This window comes from Pseudonaja textilis, chromosome 2 (genome assembly GCF_049901715.1).
Source record: "Pseudonaja textilis isolate UNSWEBS1 chromosome 2, rPseTex1.2, whole genome shotgun sequence".
NCBI lineage: Eukaryota > Metazoa > Chordata > Lepidosauria > Squamata > Elapidae > Pseudonaja > Pseudonaja textilis.
Window position 1 is genome coordinate 83,884,581 of NC_141991.1, and position 18,038 is coordinate 83,902,618.

At 38.0% G+C, this 18,038-nt stretch overlaps 1 protein-coding gene and 1 long non-coding RNA gene across 8 annotated transcripts in view; one reads left to right on the forward strand and one right to left on the reverse strand.

Moving 5' to 3' along the window:
• Window positions 1-8,506: 8,506 nt before the first annotated feature.
• LOC148126938 (uncharacterized) lies at window positions 8,507-11,955 on the reverse strand. Its single transcript, XR_015741749.1, has 3 exons — window positions 11,799-11,955; window positions 10,420-10,552; window positions 8,507-10,301 (listed from the first exon to the last, which is right to left on the reverse strand). It is a non-coding gene; the product is annotated as an uncharacterized LOC148126938 (long non-coding RNA).
• A 3,130-nt stretch (window positions 11,956-15,085) lies between these two features.
• The window catches only part of TCERG1 (transcription elongation regulator 1), a 40,509-nt gene continuing 37,556 nt past the window's right edge, over window positions 15,086-18,038 (forward strand). For 2 of the 7 annotated variants that reach the window (XM_026696399.2, XM_026696403.2), the window contains exon 1: window positions 15,112-15,413. In XM_026696399.2, the coding sequence (XP_026552184.2) occupies window positions 15,316-15,413 (98 nt within the window). In that variant the 5' untranslated portion in view covers window positions 15,112-15,315. Of the gene's footprint in view, window positions 15,414-15,534; window positions 15,693-16,129; window positions 16,338-18,038 lie in introns of those variants that run through there. The other 5 variants (XM_026696400.2, XM_087924496.1, XM_026696402.2 and 2 more) reach the window with 5 other exon arrangements.

The window sequence follows — 18,038 nt, forward strand, 5'->3', positions numbered from 1 at the left end:
CAGAAACAGACCCATTTCTGGCCTTCCTGAACTTCCAGGAGGCCTGTTTTTCATCCTCCCCGAGCCTCCATGCGTGCCTTGCGCTTACCTGCATGCAAAATGGGCCAGGTGGGGCCAGCCAGGAATGGGATTTGGGGTTCTCTGAACTGCACAGAATCTTAGCTAGAGGTCTCCCAAAACCATGCAAACCCCCAGCAGCCCACCCCTGCTCATACCTTCTTTGCACCCCCATGGCTGAGGGTGAGAACTGAACTTGCAAAAGGAGTCTGCACAGTGCAGAACCTCTTCCAAACAAACAGCAACTTGGGTTTATTTGAAGGAAGAATGGGGATTTTTCATTTAAAATATGGTGGTTGGGATCAGCAATTCCCGAAAGCCATCACTCTGCTAAACAAATAATTCCCTCAACACTGTTCAACTATTACAAAATCAGCACTACTATTACTATTAACCTTCTCATCACTCCTTATCACCCCTCCCCTCCCACTTGTGATTGTAGGACTGTAACTTTGTTGCTTGTATCCTTACGATCTATATTGACTGTTTCCTAGTATGATTTGATTGCTGATTGTTCCCTATGACTCTCATTAAGTGTTGTACGTTATGATTCTTGATTCTTAACGAATGTATCTTTTATGTATACTGAGAGTATTTACACCAAGACAAATTCCTTGTGTGTCCAATCACACTTGGTCAATAAAGTATTCTATTATATTCTATTCTATTTGGAGGAAGTGCCAGCTGCTCACTGGTGGAATACACTTGCCTTCTACACAGAAGATTCCAAGTTCAAATTTTGCAATCTCTAGTTAAAAAGGCAATGCATCAGATTGTAGGAAAGTGTGTTCTTTGCTTGAGCTGAACCAGTGCCAGAAGGAAGAAGACTACCAGTGGATCAAGGCAGCATGACATTAATCTTCCTCATATTGTTTTGTTTCAGGGACACTAATAATTGAATTTTCACACCGTGTTTGCTGATTGTGTGTTAGGATAGTAAGGATACGATCATGAATCAAACCTTCACCTAAAATCCTCCAAATGTGAACCATTTAGAGAGAGTTTTACAGAACAATTAAAACATTTTGTTGAATTAAAAAAAAAGTTTCAGTCACTTTCAATCCCAAGAAATAAAATATTTGATCTAGCCCACTAGAGTGTTGTTATATTTCCAAGTCTTATTATTATTTCAGAAAATGTAATCCTCATCATAAAAGTTTCAGCAATCAGAACGTTTTATGGAGCCACACAATTATTATCCTTCAATATTCCCCTATTGAATATATAAAGAAAATATTAGTGTTATGAAAATTGTATTACAAAAGTTGTAAACTGCTATTTATAGAAGGGAAACTGAATTCTCATCATAGTTGGCTTATTCCTAGTATCAAATCTGGTACGGAATTGGTAGCAGAACTGACCTGGAGAAATTGGTTTCAAGCTGCTGTGTTGATACTGGTAGAGACAAAGACTTCTCAAAGTATGAGGGAAGTCTTGGTGGCAGCAGGCAGCTATGTCTCTCTCTCTCACACACCCACTTCTTTCTCATGAAGTGGTTTTGCAAGCCATCTTGAGGAACCTTTGTTCCCCAAGTGTAGCAGGTTGTAATGTCACCCACATCAATGAGTAGAAGCAATCCTGACACAGCAGCTCTGACAAGCATTAATTAAGCCGATCTGGGTCTGACGTGGTGTGATTGGTTGCTCAAAGGAAGGAAGCAAAGGGAGCAGAAGGAATGATGCTGCAAAGGAAATGGGAGAGCCGAAGCACCGAGACCTATCAATAATTCACATAATGCCAACAGCAACAAAGGGAAAGTGGGAATAAAACAAGGATAACAGAATATCGTAAAGCTTTTTAATGGTCTTTTTCTATTAACATCAGCTCAGTGACCATTTTTCAAAGGAACTTCTGGTAGTTTTCCAAAATTGGAAAGGAATTCAGTGACAAACGCTGAAAAACTATGGCTCCCCATAAGCCTCTCTGATGCTAAACAGTGTGGTGTCAGGAATAGAAGAGGATTGGCTGATGGTAAATAAAGGCTTCTCCAAATTTAAGGGCATTTTTCAAAAGGAAACACTGGTAAGTACACATTTATATTTACATTTACATTTAATTGATAAATATACTTAATGAATGTTATGACAACAGGCCAAAAAGAGAGAAAATTATTCTTCCTCCTTCCTTCGTAGTTGCAAATCATGTACACTTGCTTCAGGCAAGGCATTAACACCCCATCCCACCCTGAAATATTTATTTAATAATAATATGGTTGAGTGTAAGTAATGCTAACACAATCTGCTACCTGCTTTGAATGTTTGGAAGATATTATACCATTACTAGATATGATTATAAATATGGTCCACAGCAGGTGGCAGATCTAGCCAACCTTGAGGAATCTTGAAAACGTGTGCAAGGGCGCATCTGATGAGTATTTGGATCAGAGATGTTAAAAAAAAGAGGGAGAATGGCAGCGGCAAAACAGTTGCATATTGTTGCCTAGAAAATGTCAGGGAATTTGTCTACGAAAGCACCAGGAGCTCGGTTGAGCTCAAGGGAAACTTTACTTTATTATGAAAATAATATTCTGTTGTTTCACTAGGAAATTTTCTGATGGCATTAACTCTTATTAATCATGCATTTGGGGGAAGGGAAGTAAACTTACCTCACTCAGTTCAGAATAAACAAGGTACGGTGGAATGAAAAAACAACTTTTTGAAACCAAAGCATTTAGAATGGTAGCAGTAACTTTAAACTTCCTTAATTTCTTTTCTTCATATGCATTTATCTTAGCACAGATACAAATGGAAGCAACCTCCCATCAGCATTTCCCTTTCTTCTATGGAGCATCCTTTGGAATGCCATCCCATCATGAAATAGGAGCCTCAGCATGGCTGCAGAATGAGTGGCTCTCATGAACCCATGTCAGAAGGACTCTGTGACACTATTCCAAAGCTTGTGATTGGCCAGGGAAGAGGAACAAAATGTACATGTCAGCCCTAACGTAAGTAAACCAGACCAGGAAATCAATTTCACAGGAAGGTTAAACTTCATTTATTAACACTGGCTATAATAACAGAACCTGGAAAGCCTGATGGTGCAGTATCTCCTCCTCCTGCTTATACTTCAGTGAATTAGGAAGTAACAGCCTGAGCTGCTTCCAAATGTTATTTAGTTGTTATGAACTTTAAAAAATGCTTCAGCTCTTTTTGCCTGGGTAATAGTTCCTGTATATCTTTGGCAAGATTGTCTTTTTTGCTCTCTACATCAGACCACTGAAAGCCACCTGCCAACCAAGGAGTCTACTGTCGTTCAGAAAGAAACTGAAGTTTAAAAGACAATAAAAGGAAGGTTAAAACACTTCCGTTAAAAAAGGTGCCCCTGTGGAGGTGCTCATCTCTATTTCAAGGCCATTGAGCCAGCACTGTCCAAAAACATTTCCATGGTCATGTCGCCAACATGACATCACAGAGTGCTGTTACCTTCCCACTCAAGTGGTACCTTTTTATTTACTCACATTTGCATGCTTTTGAACTGCTAGATTGCAGGAGCTGGGGTGAGGACAAGAACTCACCCTGTCATGTGGCACTTGGGTCTCAAATCTGGGCTGCTGGCTTTCCAGTCAAGAAGCCCAGAATCTTAACCACTGAGCCAATGTGCCATCCTTAAAACACTTCTAAAGAAAATTTTATATTATAAGATAAACTTTATATTTATTATTTGCATTGTCAGTTCAGTGTTAGAATCAGTATTGCTTGGGGCAGGGATAAGTCATGAGTCTGCTAATTTGTGTTAAAATTTTATGAATGTTCATTTGGTGTTTCTCAGTTTGGTGAATCTGTGAAGTTCAAGTCTTCAAACTAAAAAAATTAAATAAATATCAAAATCGTATATATTGGTGTACATTTCTGCAAAATAGGTATTTTGGTTTACCCTTACTTTCTCTCTTAATGTATCCAGTTTGGGCAAACATTTGTTATTAATTTGCATATAGGCTTTTTCCTAATTATTCTTATAATAAGAAATTACATTTCAAAATTCTGAGAAAAAAGGAATTTTGAATGAAATCTTTCTGTTTGTTCGGCTTTATATGAAAATCAGTTTAGGATTTTATTAAAGAATGTGTCTGATAGAATTAAGTTAATCATTACCTAAATCCAGTATGTATAAACACAAATTATTTGTAACATAAGCAACAAGGAATGGATCATCTAAACTGTACAAACTACAAATTGTACAAACTGTACAATCATTCTTTGTATTGTTTTCTTATTGCAGTCCCAGAGATGGAGCTGTCATGAATTCTATTGGGGACACTCATTAATTTCATTAAGATGGCTAAAAAAAAATAGCACAAAGGATGTTTGATTTGCAAAATGAGAGGCACCCAATAAATATCCCAGAATTGTATTAACAAAAGAGGCATTATACAGCTCACAGATAATTTTCTTTACTTTCCTAATAAAAATTCAGAATTAATTTCCTACAAGGTTTACTCACAAATTCTTCTAACTTAATACTGGGGAAAATGCCAGTCCATCAGTTAATCTAAATTTTTAAACAGGTGCATAATCACCTATGAGTTTGGTAGAAGGAAATCTATTCAGCTAGCAGATCTCTTCCCTTTATCCTGACTTAGTTCCCCATTCTGCTGACCACAGCACCATCAAAAATGTAAGTTGAAACACTGTTTTATCCTAGAAATTGAAGAGCAGTGTTCATATAATTGGAGAGGCAGATGCTTGCGCTGCCATTCCCAAAGAAGTCATCTGTCACCCCTCCTCATCCTTATCATGTTCATCTGCCAACCAAAGATTGCCACAGTCCGAAAAAGGACCTGTGAGTCTCCCATGGCAGATGCTGCCACTGCTGTAGTCTAGAGGCCCTCCAGACAGCCCTGGGCAAAAATTTTAATTCAACATCAAACTTCAGCTTGAAATCTGTGAGAGAGAAAAAAAATGACAAGATGTCAGTTTCTCTGAACCTATTTAAGTGTACTTCAGACTTCACTGATCTGGATCACAGAACTCCTGATAATGAATGCTAATTGCTAGCTACTCAGAGGTCTTAGGAGCTCTGTGCATTGATGCCAGTGTCTGGAAGGTCAATTTGACAAGGAGTTCAGAAATAATAATTTCTGGGAAATTATTCCCAGAAAGCTAAAGCAAAGAACTTTGATAATGACAAGAACTCTAAACACATGACAAAAACCAAGAGGCTTCTGCCAAAAAATGTCTTAATGACATCTATGAGGCAAAAAAAAGCAAACCCTGTTTATCTTTGATACTCCTTTCAAGAGCCATACTCTCAAAAATGGGTAAGTCAAAATAAATATTAATGTGAAGCAAGCTGAATTAAATGAATCAAATGTAGGTAATGTGGTTGTTCTCTCATATTTAATAATGTCCTGTTCCTGTTCAGTATAAATGATTCAGCAGCAAGTTTTGGAGGGGCTACCTGCAAAATTTCTAAGACCATTCACTGATATAGAGATGTAGGCTGTCTACTTTTGTTATTTGGATAAAACAGAAGTTTCATACATATTTTCAATATGCAAAATGGTTGCCATCCAGAGTGTACAGTATGTCAGCGGAAGCAGACAAGAGTATGTTGGTTTGTAAACTAACCTCTGGGTTAGAGCTCCTAAGCTTGCATATGATAGTAGGAAATTGCTTTAGTTAAAACTGGGATTTATGTGCCCAAATTTACTAATATTGTTACCACCATCTTCAGATAATTCTTCAAATGGCAAGGATATCATTAAAGCCAACAACTTTAGCTTACATCTTCTCTATCTTATTAAACATGTAGGAGTCTTGATTGGCTAAAGAAATAAGAGGAGGATGTAATAAATCTGAATGAAGGTACTGTCTTATCTTAGGGAACAAAGTGAATGCAAGGAATGGGAGGAGTTGGTTTAATTGTGACTGAAGAGGCTAAAATGTATATATAGGTAAAGTTTTCTCCTGTCCAGTCATGTAGGACTCTAGGGGAAAGTGCTCATCTCCATTTCTTAGCCGTGCAAGCCAGCATTGTCCGGAGACATTTCCGTGGTCATGTGGCAAGCAGGGTGATATGCTGAAGCACACAGAATGCCGTTACCTTCCCACCAAAGTGTTACCTATTGATCAACTTGCATTTGCATGCTTTTAACTGCTAGGTGGGCAGGAGCTGGGAGAAGGATGGGAACTCACCTCCTCAGGTAGCACTCAGGTCTTGAACCAGGGGTGTCAGTTTTCCAGCTGTCACTGTCTTTAACTGCTGAGCCATTGCGCCCCCTCCTCCCCCAAATGTATATAAAAACACATAAATTAGGGTCACCTGCCGTGGTGGGATTCAAATTTTTTTTACTACCGGTTCCGTGGGTGTGGCTTGGTGGACATGGTGTGGCTTGCTGGGCGTGGCAGGGGAAGGCTATTGCAAAATCCCATTCTCTCCCTACCCCACTAACCTACTTTCCGGCTCCATTCTCCTGTGCAGGGCAACAAAAGAAGACCAGTCGATCAACTGGGACTTGGGAGGTAGAGAATAGATGGGGGCGGGGCCAGTCAGAGGTGGTATCTGCCGGTTCTCCAAACTACTCAAAATTTCTGCTACCGGTTCTCCAGAACTGGTCAGAACCTGCTGAATACCACCTCTGGTCACCTGTAGATACATACAAAAGTAGGAATTAGTTGCAGGTTATACTTCAATGAATGATGATGATGGAAGTATTAAGAGATCATTTTGGGAGAGGGAAGAAAGCTAAAAGCACAACAAGGGGAGAAGTTATTCATGTTAAATTGGTCTTGCACATTCTGTGCCATCAAACATCCAACAAAAATTAAATATAAAAGATAAAAATAATAATTAAAAATAATAAAGAAACTGTAAAGAAAACAAAAAACAAACGCAAAGAGCAGACTCCATGGGCCACTAGGTCTTTTTCAACAGTCATGTTTCTATCTTTCCATGACCAAATCACAAGTCAATTGTTTTCTCCATCATGACTGTGAAGGAAGAATAAGAGAAGATAGGAAAATGTAGGAATCTTCTTATCTGAACTTTTCTTAACTGAAATTAAATGGTTTTAATATTTCACACTGGATTTTTGTTGTTTCAGATGACAAGGCTAATTTTTGAATAAGTACAGAATTCCAGCTTAATACTCCTGCAAACTTCTTAGAGTTGCACCTTTATAGTTGAAATAAATGATCTCAAAATACCATTAACACACAATACTTCAATTCATAGCCATTTTTCCAAGAAAGCATGTGGCTTTCCAAAGCCTTCGGTTCAGCACCCAGAACTTCCAAGATGAATCAATTTGTAATATTTAATCTGACAGGACTGAAAATATTAAATAATGAAATGGAGAGTCGTCACATTAACTATTTAATTTTATCAGATTTAAAGGTAAATTAAATTATAGTTTTCAATCTTGTGCCAACTACTTTTTGAAGGATATCTCTAGATCTATATCTAGCCCACAGCCTGCACAATGTTGCCCCTTCTTGCATTACATGCACATAAATGTAGAGTTTTGCTGTAACAACCCTCAACACTAATATATATTTAGGATCCACAAGCCCAGGGAGATTTAGTTGAGATGAGATATGAAATAAATGAGGGAAATGATTGCACTGCAGGAGCATAATTGTCACATAATGAGTTATTTTGTGTTTCCCCCATCTTTATTTTTTCTGACATACCATGGTATACTATCATTAGAAATAGCAGTGAGCAAACACACTGCCTTATATGTTTTCTAAAAATGCAGATGTCATCGATCTACCTATTTCTAGTATAACAATTCAGTAGTACTTCTTGAAGTTTTGACGTGATCACCACAGAATGGTTGGGAATATGTTCCACTTCTGTGCTAACTCTTTGTAGATTCCCATCTGTGACTCTATGAATATTTGATGCCAGGGGCTATTTTACAAACCCACGTTACTGATAACTTTTGCCCAGGAGCCAAAGCATGATGATCAGCCATCAGAGCAAGTTAAAAAGAACTCATTTATTAGTAACATCAAAGGATGTTCTTGTGTAAGAACACACTCAAAACAATTTTCATTAATTTTGTAGCTAGACAATTAGCCAAGGTTCTCTGGTTAGGTTACTCACTTCCTTAAAAATGCTGCAAAATATAACCTAAAGTAGCTGAATGTTTCTACCCTATAAATATATCTCTTTATTATCACAATCTTTCTTGCTTTCCTTCATACTCCCTTTCTTAGCTGTTTTAACATCTTTTGATGATTCATTATCTGCTCCCATCCTGTCTTGCATCATCTAGAATCTGTGTTAATATTGTTTTACAAGTATAATCTATAAAGCATCTCACACAGCTGTTATTTTGAGTAAAATAGGCAGCAGGAGTATTAGGTATGTGCACCACCTTGAGTTACCTTTAAGTAATAAAGGCTGGATAAAAAATCTAAGAAATAAATGAAATAAATAATAGCAGTTGCACAGAAGTCAGGTGGGCAACTTTCTTAGATGAAACAAAAGAAATGGTGATTTATAAAAACATATTTTAAACTATTGTATAATGAATAACATCATCTATGGTGCTGACTTCCATCAACTTTTGTTGGTGTGCTTCTACTAACCACTTCCAACTATTCACAAATTGGTTAGCATACAGATAGACAGATACATCCACAGAGATATTTCTCAGTTCCCAACATTCTATCTTAGCATACTATGAACAAGAAACAGAACAGAGCCATCAAAATGAAATATTGAGCCACAGAGAAATTGAATTTCAGTTCTAAATGGCTATCAGTAATGACAAATAATGGACTATAATCAGAAATAATTATTATAGTCCATTATTGTGTCATTCACCATTTACTGATAGCCATTTAGAACTATCAGAGGATAAACAATTTTATAAAATTTGGAATCTTTTCTATCAATGGTTAGACAATGAAATACAGTAATGAAATATGTAGACTTTTAGAAACTAATGAATATATAAAGATGTACTTCTTTCTTATTATATCTACAAAATGATTTTAGGATAGATTTGGGGTGATAATATGAACTGTTAATATAAACTAAGTAAATTATGATTATCTTGTAAAACATGAATGAATAAAAGTATAGTCAAATGATTGATTAATAATGATACTAAGGTATTTAATTTTTGATTGCAAATATGAGATTATATGCAATGTAATTGTAATTGAAGACTACAAAATGGAAGCACAAAACAATTTGTAAACCAACCGGCACACTGTATGTATACATATGGAAGATAGCTTGATGTTTTTATGTTTTGTTTGTTTATGTTTGTTTTTAAAAACCAATAAAAATTTATATAAAAAAAGAAATAAACACTTTTACAAGGAAAATTTACTACATCACACAGTGCACACAGCAGGATGAAACAAGTTTTTATTTGTTCCATTCCCATGGCATCTTGAAGTATAAGTTTTGTTTTATTTCTCTTGAATAAAGCAATGAATTTGTAATCAGTTTAAAAAGCTGCCAACTCCAACATTGGATTAATTAATTATTATTGCTAGTGAAGTCAGTATAAAGAACACAGGTCTTTAAATTAAGTAGCAAGAATATCGTGCTCCCCAGTGGTGGGATTCAAATTTTTTACTACCGGTTCTGTGGGCATGGCTTGGTGGGAGTGGCTTGGTGGATGTGGCTTGGTGGGCACGGCAAATATCCATTCCCACCCCACTCCAGGGGAAGGATACTGAAAATCTCCATTCTCTCCCCACTCCACTAACCTGATTTCCAGCTCCGTTCTCCTGTGCAGGGCAACAAAAGAAGACCCAGCCAATCAGCTGGGACTCGGGAGGCAGAGAATAGATGGGGGAGGGGTCCAAACTACTCAAAATTTCTGCTACTGGTTCTCCAGAACTGGTCAGAACCTGCTAAATACCACCTCTGGTGCTCCCTATCATTATGCTATTGCTGGACAGGCTCTATTCCTAGAACTTTATGACAGGTACAGTCCAACAATGGTATAAAGTAACAACAATGGTAAAGTTATGAGCCTATACAAATGTCCTACTATATTCAATAGGCTTGATTTTCAAGTAACATAAACATAGGATTGCTGTGTGCAGATATATGTGTGTCTTACCAAACGTAAGTAGAGAACATTTAAAACATGGATATTTAGAGATGGGGAGGAAACCAATGCCGGAAGAGAACTCAATGAAGAGTTTCAGTAATCTTAATCAACAATCACATTTCTAAGTTAAAAAGCACTGGAGAGAATGCAGTTCAGAATTAGTGTTTCCTTAACAAGCAAGCGTTCTTTTCCTGTTTTAATCAATTGACTGGTAGACCATCTGGAAGAAAAGAAAAATAGAACTAAATTGCTTGGTTCAGGTTTTTTTTTTTTTAGAAATATCTGTTGTAATTATCTACAACAGAACAAAATGAGATATGAGTCCACTTAAAACAAACCTTTTGGTTTGGTTAAGCAGTGGCAGCCATTTGCTGTGGTGACATTCTTTAGAGTGACCAAGAAGAGAGAGAAAGAGATAGAAAGTCCCAGCTCTTTGTGATTAGCAAGTTCAGCTTGCTTAGTACTAGATATCTGTTTAATGGAAAATGAGAGAGAGGTTATTATATGTTATTCTGTTACTAGCCCAGACACAAACATTATTCTTCCCAAATACCAGAAGTGTGCCCCCACAAAAAACAAGACTGACTAAAATTTGGCCTTTACTATACCATCAGATTTGTAATAAAATTGTCCAAAGCCCAGATGCATGTAAGACATGTAACTATCCAGAACAGTTTTACCTAAATGAGTGTCTTTTCCAATGCAGTCTTCCAAGTGTTATACTGGACAAATCATACAGAGAGATAGGTGAATTAAATAAAGGTCTTTCAACAAGGATTGCATTATTATTTATTATCTATAAAAAATGTGCCTTCATAAAAGCTAAAGCTGATGAAGGGGATCTCCTAGTGGCCAAAATGAAGTATGAAAATAAATGAAAATAAAACCCGTAAATAAAAAAAATTATACACACGATGTAGTACAATTTGTAATTTTTATTCATGTTGCACTGGGATTCAATTCTTGTAAAACTAATTTGATTACCTCCGATGATGCTATTGTTATTTATTAGAATTTGCTAAACATATATTTTAAGATTTACTCATTGTTGGAATATTGTTCTTTGACTACCAGCTATCATTTAAGAACTCCAACTGATAATGCTCTACAGATGTGTAGCTGGGCTTTCCATCTTGATCACCATTGCCCTGATTTCTTGACCTAATGAGCAATTTTTTCCAAAAAATGTAGCAGAGCCGAAGAAGTGCTAGGAATTAAAAGGATGGTTTCAGTGGGTCAAATTTTAATTGTGTGTATGTAATAAAATTATGTTTATGGGGTTATAGAGAAATTAGGGTTATAGAGAAATGCATTCATTGGCATTGTTGCTGGGAAAAATGTGGACTAATAAACAAACAGCTGGGAAAGAGTTCGTGTAACTGACATATGATACCACTGGGAGTCTTCTCACACTATGTAGCATATTTTTAAAGAAAACTCTCACAAGCAAATAAATAAAATACATAGTGAAAAGGAAGAAACAGGACTGGATTTGGGATAATTTTGGTGGGATGGAACAAGCATGCTGAAAACAAGGAGAGACCGCTTAAGTAGGACTAGAGAAACCCCTGAATTAGATGTATGCTTGTTCTGTTTATGTTAAGACCATGATTATTAATGATTCTGTGCTATCAAATTGGCATGACTCCTAGTGGATGATCATTTACTTCAGGATGATCTGTCCCCTAATGGTTATTCAAAATTTCCAAGAATGTACCCATGATTTCTGTAATGAAGTCCATCCACCTTGCTGATATCATTCTTTTTTCTTTCCTTCCATCTTCCAGCATTATGGATTTCTATATCATTTTATAATGTGTGCAAAGATTTGAACCTGGTCATGTCTGCCTTAAATAGAGTTTATTTGTTTAATGAACATGACTGAAGAATTTTAAATTTTCCAAACTCAAGAATAGGGAAAAAAACTTAACTGGCAAGAGAAATTATACAGAAACTGTTATTCTGGCCAAAGAAAGTGTTTCAAAATACTGATTAAAAAATTGTCAAATATCTGCATTTGTCATATTCAGAGTTTTCTTATTTTGAAAGTAGCAACATGTAAACACAAAATACTCATTCAAACCTGAAGAAAGATGTAATGCTTAAAATTATATTTTGACAGGACTGACCTTGAATAACATAGATGAAAATTAATTTTCATGCTTTTATTAAATAAATAATAAAATTGTTTATATTATTATATGAGAGCCATTTAGCATAGTGGTTAAGGCATCAGACTAAAAATTGGGAGATCTTGAGTTCTAATTCTGCCTTACATGCAAAGCTGATCTTGAGCTAGTTACTTTCTCTCATCCCTAGGAAAGAAGCAATGACAAACCACTTCAGACAACCTCACTAAGAAAACTTCAGGAATATAGCCAGGCAGTCTCCAAGAATCAGACATGAATGGAAGAAAAGAATTATATGATTTGCCTGAAGACCCACCCATGCTAGATACACGTTTTTTAGAAAACAATTCTGGTTAGCAATGCAAAATCAGGAAGAAATTTTTCTACAGGATATTCTAAAAAAAGAGGGTAGGGCTCCCCCCACCCTCAATTCTAACATGAAAAGGCAGCTTTTTTTGACTCCTGGAAACTAGATGGATGAGGCCAGTACAGTTTCCTTAACAACCTTTAAAAAAATTGTTTGTCATTGCATTCTTCCAATGATTTTGTACCAAAATCACCCCTCTTTTTTTGTTTAATTGCAATGAATTATTTGACAATTATATAAGCAAAGTAAACAAATAATTTGGGGAAAACTAGTATGAGGAACACAATAAAGATAATCTAGCTATTTTTACACTGCTCAATATGGAGATTGCAAATTTTTGCACTGTTTAATATGTGTAGACACAAAGTTAGTGAAAATGCTTCTGCACTATGTTCCTGGAACTTTCTTATTATTATTTTTTTCTGTGAGCTGGCCCAGGAACATAAAGGGGATGATAGGAAGCAATTTCACTAACTTTATGTCTGCACATACTGACCAATGCAAAAGTTTGCAGTCTGTTGTAAACCTAAGATTATCAGGTGAACTGGTACATTCTCAAATGTAACACTGGAGTTTAGCCCTCTATCATTATTTTCCAAGAATACTTATGGAATATTTATGTGCAAATAAAGATTATCATTTTTTAATTTCCAGAATGCCAGTTTCCTGTGTTTGTTTGGTTGGCTGTTTTAGGGGAAAAATATTAAAGTAGATTTCATGGTGGAGGTGTTAACAAACTGCCTAGCCCTGGTTTACAGTATCTTGGAACACAAAATTACACACACAGAAATCTGATCGGCACCACCAAGTTGCTCTAGTTTGAATATAACCCATTACCTATTTCTGGAGGTAGGAATGCACATCATCCTGTACCTGACACCAGACTATGAGGAAGTTTACCTCTCCCACCTTTTTTGCTATGTGCCAATATTTTTGAAGTTACCTCAACTAGTGAATGCGTTTTTTGTTTCATGGTGGATATTTTTGTGGATTTTTTGCAGTTGTTCTTACAGTTTAGATTTTCAATTATAAAACACAAAGGTGTTTTTTTCTTTTTTTTCTTTTCACTGAAATTGATGAAAGTTTCAACCTGTGATTTGTTCTGGAAATGGCAATACTTATACCAACGGATGTAGCAATATGTGTTATTACAATACAGATTCTGTGATATCTTTCAATTATGTCTTCTGTGGTTCATATTACAGTAGCAAATTTATTGGAAAACTAGTGACTTCATAAACATAAAATATTTTTATTCTTTTCCGTAGATGGCATTTTTAGTTTGCATTCTTAATTTTTTAAGCTTCATCCTTTTTAAGATGGATTGTTATAAAAATGTATTTAAAAATAAATAAATTTACTAAAATTTTGCCAGTTTTTCCTAAGGGAGGGAGAGGTCAATGAAAACCACTTCCTTAAAACCCTGCCTATGGAATGGAAAAGGTTTGATACTGTACAGTACTTGCTTTCTTTTATTGATTAGATGTGTATGCCATCCGTCTTGTTTCTTGGCATGGGTCGAGCAGCTTAAGGCAGCAAGTGCGGAAAAGCCCTCATATAGTTTTTGAAAGTTAAATAGCCCACTTCAACAAAGCTACAGAAAAAGCGATTCCTGCTATCGCCGAATACCTCCCCAAAGGCTATCTACTGTATACACTATAAAGAGCAGAGGCTTGAAACAATACACCGAATCCTTCTGACACAAACACCCGCTTAAATCAAAAATTCCCTCTCAAGTCCATCACCGCCTCTTCTCTAAAGTGACTCCGCTATTGCGGATTGGATCCCGCAGCTCAAACGTCTCTTTCCCACGTGCCCAGTAAAATTGGTATGTGATTTGCTATTTTTTATCAGAAATATAAGATTTGTGGGATACATAGGCTACTGAAGTCGCTTTTGTCCCCTTTCTCCATAACGGAAATCCAATGCAAAATCCAAGGTTATCCAGTTATTAAGGGTTGATCAAGATAGCAAGAAAAAAAAAGGCTCTTCATATCTCTAAACGAGCTCATTAATAAAGTTTTGTGTTTGTATGGTAACGCTCCGGCAATAAAAGTCCACTAGAAACAGCTGAAATAGCAGTTTAAATACCTTAACGTGCAGAAATCTAGAGACCATTAAAAAAGAAAAAGAAATTAGACGTTAGTACGAAGACTGTAACAAAGGCGGACGCCTTCTTTACATTTTTTTTTCTAAAAATCTATAAACTCCCCCAAATTTTCTCTTAAAACGCCGCAAATTGGTATGCCGTCACTTAGAATTAGTAGGGTGAATCTGACGGGCAGCATTGAAATTAGAATTAACAATAGGGTGGCACGTTTAAAAACCAATCACAATTGATTCACATAAAGCAAGACCTCAAAAGGTAATAAATTGGGCTGCAATATAATCTCGGCCATCCGCGTACGAGATTACGATACATTTCTTCATTTTCTATCTCTGAGATTTTGGTATAGCACTATATTTTCTTTCAAAAGGCCTATACCGGGTTACTGATCACGTGTTGCCACTGTGATCGGTCCACAAGAGGGCGCACACAACGGGCGCTTCCTGACGGTCTAGGAACAAAAATGGCCAGTCATCGCGCGCTTTCCGCCTCTCATTCAAAATCGGCGGCGACCACGGCCAATCGGAGAGAAGTTAAGCCCTTTCGTCCTACGATCGACATTTCTAGCAGCCACTAGCGAACAGAGGGGTCTGGCGGCCGTGGGCGTGGACAAAGCCAGAGCCTGCTAGTAATGGCGGAACGAGGCGGAGGCGGAGGAGGCGGTGGCGGTCCTGGCGGCGGTGGCGAAGGAGATGCTGGTGCAGCGGAACGGTACAACAATGAAATCAGGTAAGGAGAACTCTGCCGCTTGAATCACTTCGCTCAGGACACCGGGAAGGTGGGGGGAACAAGCAGTCGCCCGGCAGCACGAGGCCTTTAGGAGCGCGCGGCTGCGCGCGCCTGCGCACACGACGCACCGAAACCTCGAGCGTTCTTCGGCTTCACTGTTTCCTCAGTGGTTCATTGCCCCCCCTCTTTCGGCGCGAGGCGGAAGCGGCAGTTCAGCTGCCCCCCCCCCACCCCTTTTGCCCGGCCGCTCGCCTCTCTTCAGCCTTCACTTCAGCTCCGGTGAGGATTTGCTCCGTTTGCTCCCCCGGGCCGGACCCTGGTTCTTTATCCGTCGCTCCTGAAAGTGTGTGGGTTTGGGTATAGGCTTTGTTTGTTTGCTTGTTTCTAACGGCTATCCGGTGTCTTCGAGGAAGAGAAAACGTTGCGGGGAAGGAGCGTTTTGCTCTCCTCAGGGCTGGATTCCCGTAGGTGGGGGTGGAGATTGTGGAGAGGGATAGTTTTTTTTATTCTCGGCGCGGGGACCTCGTCACGCAAGCGGGGTTGGTGGCGGGGGGGGGGAAGTCTCGCCCCTTTTGGTTAAATCCCGAAACCTGGCACGTGGCTCCGCATTAGACATTTCGGTGGTGGGCTCAGCCCAGAAGTCTGAGGGAATGCCGGATGCAAACTTTCCCGAAGTCTTTGGAGCTGCAGACTGACTGGATCCGGGGTCATTCAGCAGGACGCAGCGAGGCGTTGGTATGGGAGACAGGAAGATGGCACAGATGGCGAGTACAGACGATCAGGGGTCGTAGGTGTCGAACGGCATAGTAGAATACCCCACCTCCGTCTGAGGATCCTTCCCACACTAATCCTCCTAACAAGGATTCTTCCTCCAACCCGTCAAGTAGCTAAAGCACGTTTTCCTCATTTGTAAAGGCGATCAAGGTACGGGGTGGGGGTTGTGGATGTGCTTCGTGTGCGGGAGAAAGCTGCAGCTTCTGCCACATGTGACTGCGGAGCAAAATAGTGTCTGTGGTCCAGTTCTAGGGTAGTCTGATAAGGTAACGCGCCGGGATTTCCATTAGAAAATATCACTAAATCTCCCTTTTATTAGAAGGAATGTACTTTTTCCGTTAGAAAATATTATCCATATATTAAATGGTCTTCAGAAGACAAAGAGTACAGTATGTTTATGGAACTAACCATGAAGATGTTGGAGTGCGGTTATTGGTGAGTTGTAATAAAGCCCTTTGCATTTTAAGATGCAATTGGGGGTACTCAACATTATAGACTAACACGTAGGACTATAATCATAGGGTTATGATTAGTGTAGGCAGCAAAAAAGGCTATCCAGAGTTTACCAGGATACTTTAATGATAAGAGAATTTTCCCTCTTCAAAAAAAAAAAAAATCACCCTTAATTTTATTAAAATTATAGTTGAACCTTAACTCCTAGGATGTCTTTCCTACAATGCAGGTGATTCTGGTTTTTTTCTAGTGAGTATTAGACCAGAAATGTCAAACTCAAGGCATTACATGACACATCAGAACTTTTTTCCCCATTTGCTACACAGGGTGGGGTGGGGTCAGCATGTGACATTTCCGGCCCGCGGACCATGAGTTTGACACCCCTGCATTAGACAGTTCAACATAATTTGACTTATAACAGCCATTTTGTTATAAGTCACTATTCCAGAAATCTTTGTGAGTGACAAGTGAACAGTTAGTGTCCATGGAGATTTAATCATTATGGAGAGCACTGAAAACAGTGAATCATGGTGGAAAAATGAAAAAGAGTGAAAGCAAATATAGCTGGAATTGTCTCTTTTATGGTTATTTTAGCCTTATCGGTCTGTGTCTGGTGGCTAGAAATCAGTTTATATTAAAGTAACTCAATGTTTTGAATCTGGATGACAAGATAACTCTGGTTAAGATATGTTACCCAACAGCAAATGTTAAGTAAAAAGTTTGCCCAAGCTTTTAGTTTAAAACTTATTCTCAAAATAACCTGGTATAGCATCTTACATGAATGCAGCCTTGGGTTTTATGGTAGCAGACTGCAATTACCCAGGTTTGCATATAGTATTTGGGATTAGTAAACCAAAATGTTCTTACAGGTAATCCTCAATTTACTGTTCGGAGCAGAATTTCCATTGTAGTTTGTTGCAGTTGTGACTCAAGTTGGATCCAATGTTATGACAATTTTTACAAGGTCATTAAGCAAACCCCCACAATTAAATCCAGGTTTCCCCAATGGTTGGGGTTCCCCCCCCCCCCGAAATTGGCAAAAAAAGAATACAAATTGCAACCGCATGACTGTAAGACACAGCATCCAGTTGTAAATGAAAACTGATTGTCTCATGCCTGGATCATGGGGTGCTGAGACAGTCATACATGCAAGACATAAAACCGAGTAAGTCACTTTTCCAAGGACATCATAACTTAGAACAGTTGTTAAATGAAAAGTTGTAAGACAAGGACTATCTGTACTAAGGTACAAATTAGAAGGAAAAAAACCTACAGGCAAGCCAGCTGTGGTAGGCTTAGCCCAAAACTTGTTCATTGTTCATTATTACAATGACTATAGCACCATGCATGCAATATTGTATCCAGTAATTAAAAGCCTTCAATATAAAATACAGTTAG